The 19,197-nt window shown below is 32.0% G+C and overlaps 1 protein-coding gene across 3 annotated transcripts in view; it reads left to right on the top strand.

Moving 5' to 3' along the window:
- Positions 1-19,197, top strand: part of LOC118189478 (hemocytin-like) — a 728,690-nt gene that overhangs the window by 244,916 nt on the left and 464,577 nt on the right. For all 3 annotated transcript variants that reach the window (XM_085820839.1, XM_085820840.1, XM_085820838.1), the window contains exons 26-28: positions 5,437-5,668; positions 13,410-13,680; positions 15,306-15,392. In XM_085820839.1, coding sequence (XP_085676965.1) covers positions 5,437-5,668; positions 13,410-13,680; positions 15,306-15,392 — 590 coding nt within the window. The remainder of the gene's footprint in view (positions 1-5,436; positions 5,669-13,409; positions 13,681-15,305; positions 15,393-19,197) is intronic.

Here is a 19,197-nt window from a genome sequence, read left to right as displayed (position 1 = left end):
AAGGTCCATATGTCAAAAATTGGTAAATAGTATATTATTTCATGCTGGGATTTTATTTGTTAGTATCTTTGATAAGATATTCTGCGCTGGTTTCCCGAATAAAGCACTTAGTAGTTGAATTCAAACTAGTGCTGGAAAACTTTTTTTTTCTTTCTATCCTTCTATTGCACTTGATTTTGTGAAGATATGTACATCTGTAAAATCTTTTAAATAGCACATCTTACAATTTTAAAAGCTCATCAGACCTGCTGACGATATAATTCTTTCGATTCTTATCTTTGCACTGAAGATATACTCTAAAACATTACAAAATGTGTTCATATTATATTGGAGTCACCTCTAATCTACCAAGCGTTATAACGCTGATGACGCTGATTGCGATATAATGCAATCGTTAAAAATATTAAAATTCTGATTTTTTTTTTTTTTTTTTTTTTACTTTAAACAAAAGTACAGTTATCTGCATGTGTTTCGGTATTTCTTAGATTCATTAGATGTTTGTCTGTAATAACAATTTATACGTTATCTGCATAACAGAATTCTATTACGTCTCAAGGAATTTTGTTCCCTAATTTTGTTAATTCTGCTGAATACTTTAACCCTTAGAAAACCGAAGTCTTCGCTAACCTGTATCTTAAAATACCGAAACTCCGGTTCCTGTCCATTACCTGTCTCGTCTGTTTCCTACCTTCCCCATTCATTAACGCACAAAGGGTTATAAAGATTTCAAAAGGAGTCCTTACTGATATTTAAGAAAGAAACTTCTATTAGCCTCTTACGAAAAGCTGTCTGCATTAAACTGATACTACGCATTTGGGGAAACTGCAACTATCGAGATCTCGGCCGTTTTGGGCAGTTGTGGTCGTTTGAATAAAAGGCCATCTCGGTGGTTTTGGCTTTCAAAGGTTTAAATCTATTATGAATATTAGCTATAAAAATTACCTAGTGTTTAAATAGGTTCTAAATGAATCGTTTAAAGAACGAAATGAAATGTCTTAAGACTGATTTAATTATTAAAACTATAGCAAAAAAGTACAGTATTTCAGGGAAAAAATCTATTTTATTGGATGATTTTTCTCTTTCAGCGCTAATTTGAATGCATTTTAGAAATAAGATAGGATTTTCTGAATGCATTTAAAAAAGAATTTATTTCAGCATTTTTTAATATAAAAAATGAAAGCAACACGGGACAGCGAAATCTGAATTTAGCAACAGAATTGAAAATCTTAATTGAGGTCGAATAATACTTTTTATGAGTCTACGGGAATAAATTTTAAAAAGGTTCTAATGAAAGATTGTTATAGAGAATATTAAAAGAGTATCAACTAATACAGCGAGAAAATTCAGCTTTGTAAAGAATGAATTCTATGTCTGGCTACCAGCAGAGTAGAAGTTGTGTGAAACAATTTTATGTTTGAATGATTCTTGATACCTAAGAAAGGCATTATCTGTTGTGAGTGTGGTAATCCCTTACAAAATTCAACACGCGGCGAAGCGGCGAATCATCTGTATATATTTTTGCTTGGGATAAAGTAAAAGATTTTCCAGACACGGTTGGTGTACGAAAGAAAGTAAAACTACGTAGTAAGGTAAAGAACGCTACTTTTAAAATAAGATTTTTACGAGAGAAAACAAAATATTTCTTATCTATTGGGCCGGATGTTCGACAAAGCATACTATAATTTTTATTTCCTATAGCCTAGACATGCTCTTCCAGTTACCAAGTTTTTTTAAAGGAAAAAAAAAATAGAGAGATGTAAGTGTGAATATTATGAAAGCTGTTTCAGTGTCGAAAATGTTTTCATAATATTTACTTTTATATCATAAAAAGTAGTATTTTGTGTTTTTTCAATAGCGCGAAAATTCTGATAAATAGAACTTTCGTTGGGCTTTTGTTAATTCGAAACGCTCCACACGCTACAAAATCGTAGAAACATGCATAATGAATATTTTTTTACGACAAGCTGATATCTAATAAAAAATTATTGTTTTACCCACTACTGAAATATTAAAGACTAAATTATGTAACTTATTTTCTGTAGCTTCTTTTGAATTTTCTTGAAAGATCTTGAATTTCTGGTTGTGATAGATATTGAGATCGAACTAATTCTTTCTCGAATACCTCAGCGAAATTTATTTGTAAAATTATTAATTTTTTATGTAAATTAAAGCAGAATGTATATTTTATTTGTTGGAATATTTTCCAAGAAGCTACACGTACAATGTTTGGTTATATTTTCATAATCAAATAAAATCTCCCATCTCATGATGAAAGAGCTGTAATAAATGTATCTATTTAATTTCAGAAAATTTGCCATTGGAAGGACATGTCTGGGAGCAATGTTTAGGAAATTATGCCTCTGATGATCTCTTATGAATCCTTTTGCAAGCATCTATTGTGATTGGAATAATAAGTGCATGTAAAATGACAGGGTGTCCCATAAATTCGGACAGATTAAAAAAAAATCTCCCATAAACTTCACTAAATGTTTATCACGGAACTTGTCATTCGGAGGTTGGGGCGATAAGGTTCCTTTTAATTAAAATAGCTACCGACAGGTAGTGCTGTACCGATAATATCTCGGTAAAGGGCTAATTTCAGTCCGTCAAAAGACTATATGCTGCAAGGGAGGTTTGTTAAAAGACTATGTGCTGCAGCTAAGAATTCATGGGGGATCAATCTGTAGATTATGAAGAATAATGTAATCTGCTCGCAAATGCAAAAGAATGAAATACTGTTTGAACTTAACTTTTCTTATTCTATATGTAACGTATATCATGAGTACCATCTATCTATGACTATCTGAGCTAACATTTTTTAATGCCAAAAAATGTCGTTTTTCTGATAATCCTTGAGACGAAATTCGCATTATGATATTATGATACGCTCTTTTATTCAGCTTATCATAATTTTTGGAAAGACCCTGAGTTTATAGGGTACTTTTCAATTAATTACATTTCGGTTTCGAAGACTGCATTACGTTATATTAAAAAAAAAAGAAACAAAGAAAGAAAATTCAGGAATTTTCTGCTGTACTTATTAACTTCCTGAGCGGTATGGCCAGCATTTTCCAGTCATGAGATTTAGCCTGTCCATCAACTGGCTAACATCCACTACACATTATATCTATGTCTTCTTGGGAGTAATAGACCAAAATGTTTTGCAGTATAGTTATATCATGTCACATACATAAAAAGATAAGTGTCAAAAATTTTTAAAAAGATAAGGAAAAAAGAAGAAAAATTTTAAAAGATAAAAGTGCAATGATAAAAAGAAAGAAATAAGATAAAAAGAAGGCAAATTTGAAGAAAAAAAAGAAGATAAAATTGTCCGAATTTTCATGAAATAAATTAGATGGTTTCCCTGAACTTGGATCTAAACTTAATTTCTGGAATGTAAGAAATATAAGAAAATCTTTTATCATAAAGTAATAAATATTACCGAAAAATGTGGAAATTTTAAAAGCGATATTCCTCCAATTACTTGCTGTAAAACAGATTAAATATCTCACTAATACAAATGATTATGCACATGGAAAAAAATAGCTTTTACAGAAAAAATAAATTTCTTTTTAAACTTACATATGTTTGTGTATTCTTAAAATATATGAAATAAAAAGGATAAATAATATATTTACAGGTGCAATTCTCCTCTCGTATTCCCCTCCGGCATTTTGGCACAGAGTTCTGAAAAGTTTTTTAAATATTCATTTAATTATTTCTTCAAGTCTTTCTGAAAACGAACTCTCCATAATTTTAAAACAGATTTTTTTACGTGGTGAATGTTTTCATCTTACGAATGAATTTGCTTGTGGATTGATGCAATGGCTGTAACTGATGATGCAATCGTAGTGAAGAGCTTTAAGAAAAAGGGGGTATCTAATGCTCTTGATGGATCTGAAAATGTATGAGGGAAGATGGAGTTAACGGTGAAGAAGATAGTGACAACGGTGACTACGGCGACACCTTCAAATTGAAGCAGATAAAAAGACGCACAACAGTTTCAGCAAAACTAAATCATTTCAGGCCAAGGGAGTAACGGTGTGTAGCAATAACATTCAGGAGACAGCAAAGCAGAAATGTAAATGCCTCATTAGGCATTGTAATTTTAATATTACTATGTATTCTTATGGGAATGTAGGTTTCTTTTAAGTAAAAAATATTGCGGTAATCTTAGTATTGCAATAATGTAGTAGCTTTTCCATAAATACTTTTCATTTATTATGTTCGTGCTGTAGCCGCATTCTTCGAATAACTATTCGCATAATTTTCTCTGACTGTTTTCGTTTGGAAAGTAAATACAGTATGTGTATACTTCATATTTTTCGTTATTTATCTAAAAGTAAAATAATCTTTACTACCATATATATATTGAATGTATGATAAAAGCAAAATTTAGAAATACTGAAGTGTGAACGCTAAGACTTAGAAACGCAGAGGTGTTGATGACGTAGAACGTAAATCCATACCGAAAAGAAAACGTGGCAGCCGAATAGCGTTAAATATTCAACTTTATTTCAATTGACATGTGTAGCCACAGTTTACTTGGTACTCTAGTCGTGCCTATTTTCAGAACGTTTACATTTCTGAATACAGTTGCGACAGGAGCAGAGCACAGCGAAATAACGTCCAAGAAGCAACAGAGTTAGTTACAAGTGAGGTAAGCATTTATTCAATATGACAACTCAAAGAGGAAGGTTTTGGTTTTACAAAGGTTTCAATTCTAAGAGTTTAGGTTCCGAAATCACTACTTCATCAGCGATACGCAAGCTTTGTGGCATAGATTAATCTAGAAATGTTATTATTATTTTTAGAATAATGAGGAAATAATCAAATTAAAAATATCAATTAAAAGACCGTTACAACTAAATTTAGAAGTACAGTACAACTCCAATTATCTAAATTCTGATTATCCGAATCGCTTTCACAATTTAAGAAAAAAATAAGACGGAAAAGTACTGCGACTTGTGACGTGTTTGTGCTTCAAGCATTCAACGCAAGGGTTTCTATTTGTCGATGGAGTGTTCTTGGCTAGTGGTCATATAAAAACGAAGCGCTCTGGTCACCAAATGCGTTGCATTTGATAGAAAATACATAAATGAGTTAAATTACTCTGAATAGTAAAATTACACAGAATCCAAAAGATAGTGAAAATAAAACTAACTCAATTAATCTAAATATAAACAAATGTATATAAATTTTTTGATTTTGGAAAGGGCGAATAATTTTCTAATAATGGTAAAAAGGATGCATGGAGCAAAACCGCTTAAGAACTACTCAGGTAGAGGATAATTTTTGTAAATATTTTATATTTTATTTGGCATATTTAATTAAATGAAATCTCACACAAAAACGTAATTACACTAAGAACGGTATTATTTTATGTAATTCAGTACTAACTGTTATCAATAATTTCATATAATTATGCATTTTCAGCAATGGTATGCACCAATGGCACTGAATACAGCGAATGCGGTCCCCCTTGTCCCCCCACTTGCGAAGATCAAGAGCCTACTTGTCAGCAAGAGAGATGTGTGGATGGATGTCACTGTCCTGAAGGAAAAGTACTTGAGAACGGGCAGTGCATAATAATCGATCAGTGTCCATGCCATTACGGTGACATCATGTATTCTCCAGGAGACACAATGGATCAAGACTGCAATACATGGTAGGAGATCTATTAAATTGTCTTTAAGCTAGATGTTTTGAAATGGCTATTTCTGAAGTAATCCATATGTGTTACGTTAATTACTTAGAATCATCATTTTATTCATTTAGTTAGTTTAGTTTAATTATCAGCGTCATTTTTGTTATTAAATAATATAGTGTAGTCTTTAAATAATATTCCCGCTAAACAAATTAAAATTAAGCAAAATTCAAGAACATAAAACTAACCGAAAACTCTCGTAGCTCTCTGTTTCAATTTAACACTGAAATAATTTCAAACTGGGCAATTATGTTAGACAGTTTATTTTAATACATAATCTTTTTAATATAAGTTTTTAATTTGAAGCACAGAAAAAACATCTTTCTCTGTACATACAGTTATGTAACTCTTAGAAACTTGGATGGGATTAATTTTCCAAAAGGCTGGTCATTTGCAACATAATTCATTGGCCGGAAAGAACCACTAGCCATCTGTCATTTAGTCATCTCATAATCTAGAATATTACCCAAAACGCGTGACCAATTTCACACACACGAGTATAAAGAAATTCTGTTTCAAATTTGAAGGTGAACTCACCGGAAAAGGCATTCGAGGATATCTCACCCCGTTTTCTCTACCTTTGGAACTTTGCGGTTATACTGGCTTTCAGCAGGAAATTAAAGTCCTGCTCTTGCCAGTTCCTGATGTGATCCCATGTGGGGCCTGACAGAGTAGAAACCTGAAAGAAATTTTCTCTCGTGGAGGTAGAATGGTGCTGGAGAGAGAAAAAGAGAAAAAGAAGCACTTTGCTCCTGTACTGCTACATCTTGGATGGAATCCGCCAAGCAGGGTCCGGAGAAAGAAACTTCGGATGACCTGTGTAGGATAGCCCGAATACTAACTGTTCATTCGTCGGAGCCAGTCACGTGGGAGGTCACCCTCCCAGAAACTGATCCCGACTGATGCTGCTTGAAAACCAGAAAACTGGAACTTAGAATTCTGAACTCAAGAGGTGGGCGGCAAATGGGCGGAGGTTTTTGTCTTCAGCCAGGATTTCGTAGATAAGAATGTCCGTGAAATTAGCGGGATTCACATTGATAATATTATTAAAAAAGTTGTTGTTTATTCTGCTGAGGTAGTCCTGAATAGTATCTATTTTCAAGTCGGAGTGAAGAGTCCTATTCCGAACATAGTAAGGAGCTTTTGTGATGATTCTTAGCACCTTATTTTGAAGCACTTGGAGTTTGCTAATTTCGTTTGCTTTGTAGTTTGCCCAGGCTGGGGAAGCACTCTACTACCAAACCTTTCTACTAGACTTTATACTCACCAGCATTTGAAGAGCCTTATAGACATGTGAGCCTTTCCCGGGATGTGAACCAGGGCAGACAGAAGCTCTAATTACTATGCAGATCAGGGTGGTACGCTTAGACAGTGAATAATTATTATTTTAGCCATGAAAACAGGATGGGAATAAATAAAATTATGCTTTAAAATGTATAGATTTAAAAAAAAAAGAAGGGAGAAAAGGTCATCTAATATTGTAATAACTACTAAGCATAAAAACTTCACATTTTGGAGTTTAAAAAATACTATTCGCATTATATATCATCAAACCTTGTGGTGACTAATACTATTTAATCATGTCTCAAATTTCTCACACACGCACTGATGCTTGTGGACGCGCTTCAGGATGCCACACGAACTGGTGCCTAACTATAGTTCTTAGTGAGGTATTTTTGACAAGCGGAAACAGCGTCTATAAGGTCGGATTGTTTTATTAACTCACTTATTAACCAGAAGAATCTCACTTAGGATGATAACAGGGGAAGAAAAAGGAAGGGTGAACATTCTCACGTAGTCGAGCTTTCAGATGAAGGCACAATATTGCAATTGCAGAATAAATATTTTTTTTGTAGGAATTATCTTTCGTTCCTTGAATGAATTCAATGAAATTACACAGATCTTATCAATTTTAAAGTTCAACATCAGGCATGTCAAACTCGCGGCCCGTGAGCCTCATACGGGCCTGAGTTATATGTACCCATTAGCTCCCTTCGGATAATAACAAAAATATAATTCTAATACATGAATAAAATTAAAATTTCACCGAATATCGAAGCATTTATACAATAATGGATGCTATGATGGACTCCTGGGGTGGTTTCCCCGAAAAAAATGTTTAGCCCATTTCCAGAAGGAATTGACAGAAATTCAGTGCTATCCAAATCTAAAGCAAAGATTCAATGAAGAGAGAATTCTCGAATTTTTCAAACATTCGCTTGAGCGTTTCTCAGAAATACATGATCATTATATATAATTTCCATTTTCGATAGTGCGTTCTAACGCGAAAAGCATTTTTCACTTATGAAAAAGAACAATTTCCAAGAAGATCCAGTTTTACAGACATGCATTCACACTCTGTTCTGAAAATGCTAGTTCGAGAAGCAATGTTTCCAGTTTTCTGAATGCTGCTTGCAGGAAAAAGGTTTAGTGAAAGAAATAACAGGTATCAACTTTACGTTCCTATTAATATCTTAAGAACTACAACACTGAGTAAAATTTTGTGCGTATACTCGCTTTTAAATGTATCGTTAAGTATGAAAATGTCTTTCTTCTAACTACTTATCGCTTAGTGATTTGTTTTATTGAAGCCGAAATGCAGGCAACAGAAGGAAAACGAGTCTTCTGAAAAATGTTTTAGCAAGAATATTTAGGAATGAATGGAGGAGGTGTATTTGGGTCCATATTGCAGTAACGAATAGCATCTTGTAAAAGGAAATAATGTGTTTCTAGTTTAAAAACTGGTGTAGATTTAGAGAGAGAGAATTTTTAATTGGATAATCAAGTTATGGTTTAGGTAACATTTTATAATTAATATATTAATTATTAACCCAATGGGCTATTAATTTCGTTTTGGCATTTTGCGTTGGTTCACTTTTCAAAATGTTGCCACCAGTTGTTAGAGCCCCGCTTTATAGTTAAGGAAATTAAACAATTAAGAATCTGCATGAATGTATGTATGTGTCTCGCTCTGCTAAAGAAACAACGGTACCTAGAGACATCAAATTTTCAGTAGTTGTCTTCCACTAGAACATGGGGATATGGAAGCCCGAACTTGGAATTTGAAATTTGTTTTATTATCTATTTCATATTTTGTAAAACTTTAACTAATTTTAAGAATAATTTCAAAGCGAGCAATGGCAACACTGTACGAAAAAAATTATCTCCAGCGCGCAAGACTGTGTATCGGAAATTCTAAAGATATGCTTATCTTACAATTATTTTGAGGTATTGCTGTCGAATTGAATTTTATGGTTTAAGTGCGAAGAAAATGATATTTAATAAATAAAAGTAACACGCAAAGCGTTAGAAAAACGCCCTTTTGGGCGTAATGTAAAATCTGAAAGCTTTCAATTTTTTTTAATAATTAAGTATTTTCATTTTTTATTTAGAAAAAGGTTTCAGCAATGACCGAGTAAAGTAAGAAATTGCTTTATAATTCCTGTGGCGTTTATACGTACACTGTTAAAGTAATCACTTTGCAAACTCTCAATTTCTCGAAAAAAAATATGGCTTTTATTAATGTGATTATCTTTAAATAATCGCCAAAGGAAAGAAATAAGTAAATCTTTTTAAGTTTAATCATAAAATCATTGCAGAATAAAAAATTCGGTTAAACTAAAATACGTTATTTACAAAAATCGCAGTAAAGAAAATGTGAAAGCAGAATCATGAAAGGTTAATAAAGATTATTAAATAAATTAATTACTTGACGTAATAATTAGATTAGGTTGAAAGACCAATGAACTGAAAGAATGCAAGAGTTTGGGTTAAATATTCTCTTCCGTAGTAATTATAGGTAAATCTTGGAAAGCATGGCATAGATAAATATGAAATTTTCTCAACCTAACTATTATTCATGAAAGTAAAAATAAAACTAAAGTAACCAAATATGCTAGAATTAGGTAAACTTTGCATAACCAAAATTTTTTTAGACTGTGAAAGATTCAATTATCAGTGACAAAAGTGCTTAGTGTGTTTTTTGAAAATTTCACAAGTTGCAAAATTTTCTCAAAAGTGCTACAGAAAAAAGCAGATTCCAAAATTTAAAAAATAAAATTATCCGCATTGTTATTATTAAGTTTATTTCAGCTTAAAATTTTCTTTCCTAAAGTTTCTTATTTTTCACAGAAAATTTAAAATTTAACAATTTTTCTGGATTTTGTTACTGGATTTCCTGATTTTTCGTTCCAATTTGTTATAACATTTATTTTTTATCGTTAGCTATATATTCGTTATTAATGGGCAAGACTGAGAAAATAAAAAACTTGATGTCTAATTTGCTAAACGAATAATAGACAACGTGACTTAATAGCTTAAAATATGTTCTTCATTTTCTTGGACATCAACGTAGAAGGAATTTCGATAAAAATAATTGAAAAAAAATATGTTCATAAAAGTACTGAAAACTGCAAATTCTGTCTCAGTTTATATCAAAAAGTGATGAAGTTACAATTTTTTTTCTTTCTAATTACTCAGTAATTTTTCTAATTATTTATTTGTTTTATTTATTCTAATTATTTAATTATTTTCTTCTAGTTATTTAATAAATATTAATATAACGTTTTGAGGTTCTTTCTCAAAACAAAAGAAATGCCCAATCATATAAAAAGCTAAGAAAAATATGGGAAGCATTATTTGTTTCATAATAAGACATTTTTTTTTATAATAATATCAATTAAAATATAATACCGTTCTCCGTTTATAAGCATAGAGAGTTATCTTCACTTAATGCTATATATACCTAGATTTTCGTTTCTAAATTTATGAATAAATTTCAAAAGCCGTAGAAGACGAAATTTAGGAGGATTTATAGTTCCTATGAAATCTGAAAAATTTACGTTATATTAAGAACAAGGAATTTCCAATTTGGTTATTAGTTATCAGTGAAGTTTTAATGCCTTGTGATGCGAAAGATTTTCTAACTTTAAGCCAGTAACAGATACACAAAATAAGAACATTTATTAAAACATCGACATGCAAGATTCCATCACAATCCCAAAAATTCGCACCTTGGACCAAAATCTTAAATACAAAATATCGTTTCACTCTTGACACTGAATCACAAAAAACAAACGGTTTACGTTTTACGGAGTGTTTCTCTTTTCCTTATATGTATTTCTGTCTCACTATAATGTTAAGCTTTTACCAGCGCCATAACAAACCGCTTTAAGATGACTAAATAGATTATGAGACTGATCTCTCTGTATATAAAAGGAAGAGCCTGTCTATGTGTGTGTCTTTCGTTCGTACTGCGCATAAGCTAATAGACTCAGGGCTATGAAATTTTACATAGGTGCGTCTAGGGAAGAGACAGTGCACCTCAAAGCGATGGTTTTCAAAATTCGAGTGAATTCTATGTAGTTTTTTAATTTAATGTTTCTCTTGGATATAGAGGTTTTTGAGAGAAGACGACGGAAAATTGATTAATTTATTTATTAGGATAATTAATATTTATATTAAGGGATATTGCTTAAATCATTGTAATTTTTTATATGTAATACAATTTTAATGAAATTTGTGTTTTTTTATTGTTGTTTTATTTGATAAGGTTGTTCTGCAGAGTAAAATTCTGTGCAGTTTTTAAATTTAATGTTTGGTGTTCCCTTTAGACATTTTTCCAGTATATGTAAAAGCCAGAAGAAGGCTGGCCGCGTAGCGACTAGTATAATATAAAAGAGAATAGGAAAACAATATGAACTAAAATAGAATGCAAATTCATTCTCTAAATTTAAAATAAATGAATATAATAAATAGAAGAACTATACCACTTAATGCGAGGTCATTACTATACAATTCTCGTATTTCTTATTTGTTATATTTTTCCTGCATTCAAGACATTATTTTATTTAGGTTTGAGATCTGGTCTTTTAGATCCGTATGTATGAAGAAGCAATTTCGTTTTCTCAGACAGAATGAAAATAATTTCTGTGCGATGAATCAGAAAATTTCTCATTCGAAAGCTTCGGATTTTTGCTTAAAGAAAATGTGTTTTTACATTGCTGTACGATGCCTAAATTGTTATTGTAAAAAAATGTTTTATTCCACTAAAATATAAATTCATTTTTTTGGGAGGGAGGTAAAAATAACTCCGGCAAAAATTGAAAAATGTGAATTTTGATCTACTGTCTTTGCTGAACTGTATTGTACATTTTATAACGATTATTCGTCATCGGGCAAAACAGGAACTACGGAAATATGTCTGAAAACTCTTTAATTGTTAGCATCCTACTTCGGCTATATCATCAGTGTTGTTCTCCAGCCTAGAGAAACAGGGAGTACAATAAGTCCCTCTTCCTCAGGTGCGCCGGCACTTGCAAATGCTCACATACAGTCAGGGGTTTAGCCTATGCACTAATTCTCTTAGACTGAAATACGAGAAATATCGGGCCGATGTGTGGTCTCGTATGACAAAATTTCCATGAATTGTGAACTCGCATATAGTGCACCACTACAACCAGGATTCTGCTGAGAAAATATAATAGTCAGTACAACTGGTGCAACTTCGAGATTAACTAAATGGATGTATAACTGGATTTCTTGACTAAAATTACATAGACGGTCGAGGCGAAATTCTATTGTAGTGGAGTGTTAAACCAACACAACTCACACTCTGGTAACATTTAAAAATCTAAAAAGGCAACAAGAGATCAGTCATCAAGTGGAGTCTACCTTCATTATCTGTTGCATAATTTTCAGTACCTGATAGGTCTTGTATAATACGACAAACCCTTAACACGTTGAGCGCGGCGCCGAATTTGTTGACATTCCATTCAGCCGGGAGCGAGCTAAGCCGTATTTTTGTTTAGAATGTTTCAATGCATTTCATTAAAACTTAATTTGATCACATTTCATTGAAATTATATTTATTTTTTCCTTCGGATCGTCTTAGCATGTTGTTTAGTAAAACATGTAGAATGTTGTTTAGTAAAACTCTTGTTGTATCTACTAATCTGTAGATAAACTCTAGCTTATCGCGTTCAAAAGTATTTTCAATATTTAAGCACTTTACTATATAAACTGTGTGTCACGATAAGTCACAACTAGGTTAAAAATATACTTAATTGTAACAAAAATTTCATTATGTAAAGTACTAAATCGAGGTAAAATGAGCAATTATTGTTTTAAGATTTAAATTTTTATTTATGAATTTTCCGAAAATTAAAATTATTTGTGTAAACTAAAGTTATTTCAAAATAGAAATAATTTTCTTTACTAGGGTTTACTTTAATTTATCAGAAAAGCAATTTCTGGATGATTTTGATTTTAATTTCTTTAACCGTAGTTATTTTAGCAAATAATTGTTCACCAAATACTTTATTTTGGTTTCAAAAACATTCACCAAAACACATGAAAACTGTAATAAAGCCATGTTAATAATAGTACCACGTTAATAATAAATAAAGCTACGTTTAAGCTCTTCACTTAAACATTTATTTTTGTCTCTCTAATGAGTCGTTTTTACTTATTTACGCATTAAAGGACTAATCGGCTCAAATAACCGGTAGTGTGTAAGAAACATCTTGTTAGCAAAGCAATGAACAGCACAAATTAGCAAAACAAATTGAAAGTTGACCTTAGAATAAGAAAAAAAAATCCTAGCTGTTGTGTTATTACACAAATATAAGGAAATTTAATGGTAAATAAGAGCTAAAAGAAGCCGAGCACTATTATTTTTATTTTTTTTCTAATACTTTTACAGTGTTTGCCAAGATGGGAACTGGCAGTGTACCGATTCCGTATGTCCTTCAACGTGCTCTGTTTCTGGACCTCATTTTACCACCTTCGATGGCCTTATGTATGACTACCATGGTGAATGTCCTCACTACCTTGTTGAATCTGATGACTTCCATATCCAGTTAGATTACGGTACGAATTGCAGAGAAGATATCTATGTAAACGGGGTTTGTATTAGAGGAATCACCGTTCATACTTCCAGAGGAGCTGTTGTTAAAATAAAATCAACTATAGAAGTAAGAAATTGTCTTTTACTTTTAAAAATTATGCAGCACGTATTAATCATCAAATGATACACGCTAGCGCTTTTCAATTGTTTTTCAAGTGGAAAACACTTTAATAGATTACAATTTTATGTGGACCATCTTACTCTTGTGCTTTTCGAAAGTAATTTTGTTAACATACGTTACTATCAGTATACTCATATTTTTAAAATACAGTTAGTTAAAATTCCTTTAATTTTATATTGATATTAAGCAATAAAACTAACAGAAGAAAATTTATTATTATTTGCAATAATTGAAAGCTGTTAGAGTTTGAATAACCTTTGTTTTTGATTATAAAAATTTAAATAAATATGGGTACTTACCTTAATTAGATGGACTTACCTTAATTATATGCTGCTGAGAAGCACCATAATTAGAGTACTTCAAATCCTAGAAATGGAAGCTAGAAAGCTAGAATGCTTGCTAGAATGGGAAAGATATCTATAGGGTAACGAATACCATATTTCCGAAGTTCACATCCCCTGTATCATCATGGACAAATGAGCCTCCACTAATATTTCTGTAATTTAGTATGACCTTTGCTGCGCTTTAAGCAAGATGGTTTGAAATATTTTGTCACGCAATTTCCTGCACAAAGTAATTAAAGCATCCTGGATTTCTTGTGAAAATTTGCAACGCGAATTTAATCAAATATAAGCATAATTACGTATGTAAATAGTAAAGTCTTAGCATTTAATATTGCAATGTTTATATGAAAGGGATTTCTATATTAATAGCCAGTGCACAGTTTTATTCAAAATGAAGTTTCTTAATTTGCATTCCTACACATTTAGTGTGCTAAATTTTATGTTAATAACTATTCCCGCTTAAATGCATTGCCTTTACAAGAAATACTCCTCAAGCAGAATGAATTTATTTTCTTCACGACGAATATATTTAATTTATCCATATATAACTTTTAATGTTAGCAATGGTTATATTCAGATCGTTCACAAAATTCGCTTACACGTTAAATAATCTGTAATATATATAAAATTTAAATAAATACTTATTATACTCATATAGTTATATAGTGCTTTATAAATTGTACTTATGCCCTGAAATTAATGATAGAACAGGGAAAAACATTATTTGTTAAAATGGAACAATTATTTCGATACAAATAATATATACAAATAAGACACTCATTTCGAAACGGAGTATGTATATTGGTAATAACTGTTACGGAGAAAGGCTTTATGTTAGTGTACGTACTCATCAAAATAACTATTTTATGGACTTATTTTGGAAAGTTACCTCGTATTCCCTCAAGAGTGCTACGTTGAGTCCTTAGCATCGCGGTGTAATAACTGTAATACAATACGGTGAAGTCCAAGAGTAAATACGGTAATGCTCTGTCCTATCCTGTCCAGTATGCGGATGAAGAACACACAAAGTCAAAAAAGTTTACTGACAGGAAAATAACAAAAATTCACAGGGCAGTTGTACACATAATGAAATAGCTTAAAAATTTAAACTAGTAAAAGCCTAGTGGCACATTTTCTGCATATTAAAAGAATTGATTCATTAATAAAATTTAATAACAAGCAATATTATTAATTTATTAAAAAGCAATAGTTTTTTCTTTCTTACAGGTAACAGTTAATGGACGTGAAATGACATCCCTTCCTGTTATGGCACCAGGAGTTTACGTTGGAAGAGCTACTTCCTCTTATATGAAGGTGAGATAACTTAAATGTTTCTCTGACTTGAAAAAAACTTGAATTTTCGGTAATTGTTGAAATTCATAAGAGTAAGAAATAAAATGATTAATACTTAATAAATTAATTTTAGTTTATCTAATGAGCAAATATAACGTTTAAGCTAACATCCAGTTATCCGTGCTCTTACCTGGAACTGTTAGTTTGAACGTAAACTATGTGTAATTAACTCTGTAGATTCTATACTTATTTATTATACAAAATATATTCACTTAACGACACCTTCAGCCGCCCTTATGAGCATGATGGTTAGAGATACTAGTTGCCTTCTCCCTGGAACCGAGTTCGAATCTCGGTAAAAGCTTAGAATCTGTACCTGTATATTGTCTTTGCGGATACAAGGCGGGATACTAAAATACAAGGCTGGCCGAAAGAGGTATGGTGGCACGAAAAGAGGGGTGGAAGACCTTGGATCCGTCTCTTCGAGAATTCGGACTGAGCTGGGCAGTCCAACCAGGCAGACTTCGCTGCGACAAAAATTCGTGGATTCGTTCTGGTACGATTGTGATACAAGTGAGATAAGTCACAACACGCGATACTTCAATAAGAGTTACTTCGCAAATGTTCGGCAAGTTATCGACCTGCAGTTAACTTACATAAGCACGTTGACTGAAATTAATTTACATAGGCAAAGTTAAAATTCACTAACTTTATTTGTACACGACTGGCGAATTACAACTAAAGCGAGAATTTAAAAACTAAAGAATGGATTATTCATGGACAATAGCTGATAACATTGTTAGGTAAAACTCCTCGAAATTGATAGTTATCAAAATCAAATCCTCTTAGTCAATGAGTATCGATGTACAACTTTTCCACTTATGGCAGATGGGGGTCCTTACGAGTCAAGTTTCCCTTAAAACGTCCTCTACGAAATCATTCCTGCTCTTGCGTGCTTTTTTATTACTCAAACCAATCTAATTATGTCTGCACATTTTCACTGAAACTGGCTGCTTATTATGCCGTTTTAGTCAAAAGATAAGCGAAGAATTTAACAACATCGATCCAACAGGAACATGACACTATCTATTACTGCCTTTTTTAAAAGTTGGGGAAATTTTTTTTTTTTTTTTTTTGCAACGAAACAGCAAAATACTGAATTTTATAGTAATAATTTAAAAGCAAAACACCTTCACTGAATAAGTATATAGGTAGGCAGGATTGTATTTAAGTTATTATATAATAAAATGGATTAAAAATATACATGCAGCATACATTTCTGAGTTAATTGCGTCACCGGCCGTTGTCAATTCAATCAAATATAATTCTTAAATCACTGATTGCCTTTTTTATTATTATGTATATAATAAGTTGCAAATCGTTGAATTATTGTTTTAGTATATAAAAGCATTAAAAGATGTTTCAAAGCCGAAATCTTCAAAAAATACTAATATTCAAAAACTTTAAAGATTTTAAATAAACATATATCTTAGCTATGAAATTCAAAATCTTTCAGACTATCTGTTTAGGACTCATAAAAGGAAACATTCGATCAGCTTATTTTGAAAAATCAAATCCAAAACCTTTTAAATCTCTATTCTAAGTTTCTCTAATTCAGGTTCTCCACGAGAATAATAGTCTCAAATGCGTATGAAAAATGCATCACTGTTCCAGGAAGAAAATTTAAATCAGATCACCTATGTCCACTTACGGCGAATATTTTTTAAGAAAATGCAATTCTTCAAATGAACACATTAAGCACGAATCAGGCAAAATATTTTACAAGCAAATTTTCTTTCAGTAGAAAGGAACTTTCTCATTCGTCCATCCTTTTTAGTTCAATAAATGTAGCCGAAGGGAAAACGAACCTATTAGCTAATAGTTTATCTTGCTCAAAAATGATACAGTATCTGAAAATTATAAAGTTAGCGGGTGCCCTCTGTTTTTTACAGAAACACAGGTTATTAGGGAAGGATCTTTTTTTTTATTTTTAAAATGAATAATACAAGGTATTGAAGTAAAAAGAAGTAAAAAGAATTGAAGTAAAAAGAAGACTTACTGAAAATGCTTTAGCACAAATGATCATAACGGTATTGAAGTGGTGGTACTAACGTATGCAGAATTTAAAATAGCGATAACATAGGAAAAAGCATTGGTTCTACATTTTCGAACTTGCGTCTAAAAGCGTACCCCCTGGTACCTTCACTATTTGTGTGTATTTATTTTATTTTTGTGCTTTTTACTTCGCACATTTTTACGCATTTTTTTCTGTATGCATCCCTGCTGTAGCATGATTTTACTTTGTAGAGTCAGTAGGAGTTTTGATGCTTAGAGATGGGAAAATGTGCAATGCCTCGCCAGGATTCGAAACTTGAATCTCTTGAATACTCGTCACGTATGCCTCCAATTACACCATGAAGGCATGCAGAAAGGGGGCCGAAAATACCTCATAACTTCCCTGCTATCTAATTTTATAGTCTCAAGCCAATTAAACTTGTGATTAAGAGGACGGTTTCCTGTCTTTTTCCTTCCATCATCACATTACAAGGTTTGCCAGCTCTAGGCTGATATATATTAGTTGTTAATAATCACTGAACTAGACACATCGCGCTCTGCCGAATATTTGCTTTTAATTCATCATTTGTTTTTGCTTATGCATAGTAATTATGGCTTGAAATAAATCGGTTATACGAATGTGGACAGGACGGACTTCATTCTCTGTGTTTTCCTGCAAAAAGCTGCATGTGTGGAGGGAAATGAAAGCATCTTTCAGGGCCTAAATGTACAACCACACATTTTGCCGCGAAAAATACTTTTTTCTGTGTTTGCTATCACCCTCTAAATTGTATTCCATTTGTACTGAAATAACCTGCATATATATGTAATATTTTTGCGGTCGGGCACATGAGTGAAGCTTAGCAATCTGGTCACATCAGAATTCTATACATTGTTGTGGCTGAGTGTAAGGTGGCGTCCAATGACGAAGAATTTAAATTCATAGCTCTATATTTTTACTCAAGTCAAAAAGCGGATCATTATTCTTTACTAAATAAGATTAACTTTAAATTCACTGCGTCATAGTATTCGAAGAAAGGGAGATGAGAAGAGCAGCAGCATAGGTTTTAACAGCAGTTTAGAGGGAGAAATCGGTCTCTCACGCAAAATGGTGCGTGTTCTTCATTCATAGAAGTGGTTACGTAATATGCTCGAATGTTCTCGAAAGTATTGGTCTAGGGGGAAGATTCGGAAATTGCGAAAAGTTAATCAGAGTTTGCTTGTTCGCATAGAGCAAAGTCATCGTATTTTTATATTTTACATATATGTGCAAAATATATCTTTAAACGTACAGAGAGAAACACTGGGATGGTTTTGTAATTCATTTGATAGAAACAACAATATCTGAAATTATATAAAATATTCAGCACTCAAGTCAAGTCACGATTCCCCACAGACATAGGCTAAATCCATTGAAAAGTTAGAACATTATTTTTAAAAATCAGAAGAAGTTACCAAAGAAAGCTTCTTGACATCTTAACTTTCCAAAGACTTTAGCATTTCTGTGCAACTAAAGGACTCCGTTAAAATTTGTTGAATGAACTTCGAACAATTTTTAATTCAGTAATCAAAATTATTTTGGCTTATTCTTCCGTTAACTGTAAATCGTTTTCGAGTGCATCGTTTCCTTTATGCCTTATCAAATTTGCTCAATTCTTTCTAGTAGCACTGTATTTTCCTCACATAACAAAATATGATACTTTAGATATTTAGCAAAAAAGTGCATTTAGATTCTAAGAATTGTTAATAGCATGCTGTAAGAGAAGATAAT

This window comes from Stegodyphus dumicola, chromosome 7, assembly GCF_044657685.1.
Source record: "Stegodyphus dumicola isolate Sdum_Otavi_A_Nest chromosome 7, ASM4465768v1".
In the NCBI taxonomy this organism is placed as follows: Eukaryota; Metazoa; Arthropoda; class Arachnida; order Araneae; family Eresidae; genus Stegodyphus; species Stegodyphus dumicola.
This window is presented reverse-complemented; position numbering and strand designations above follow the sequence as displayed.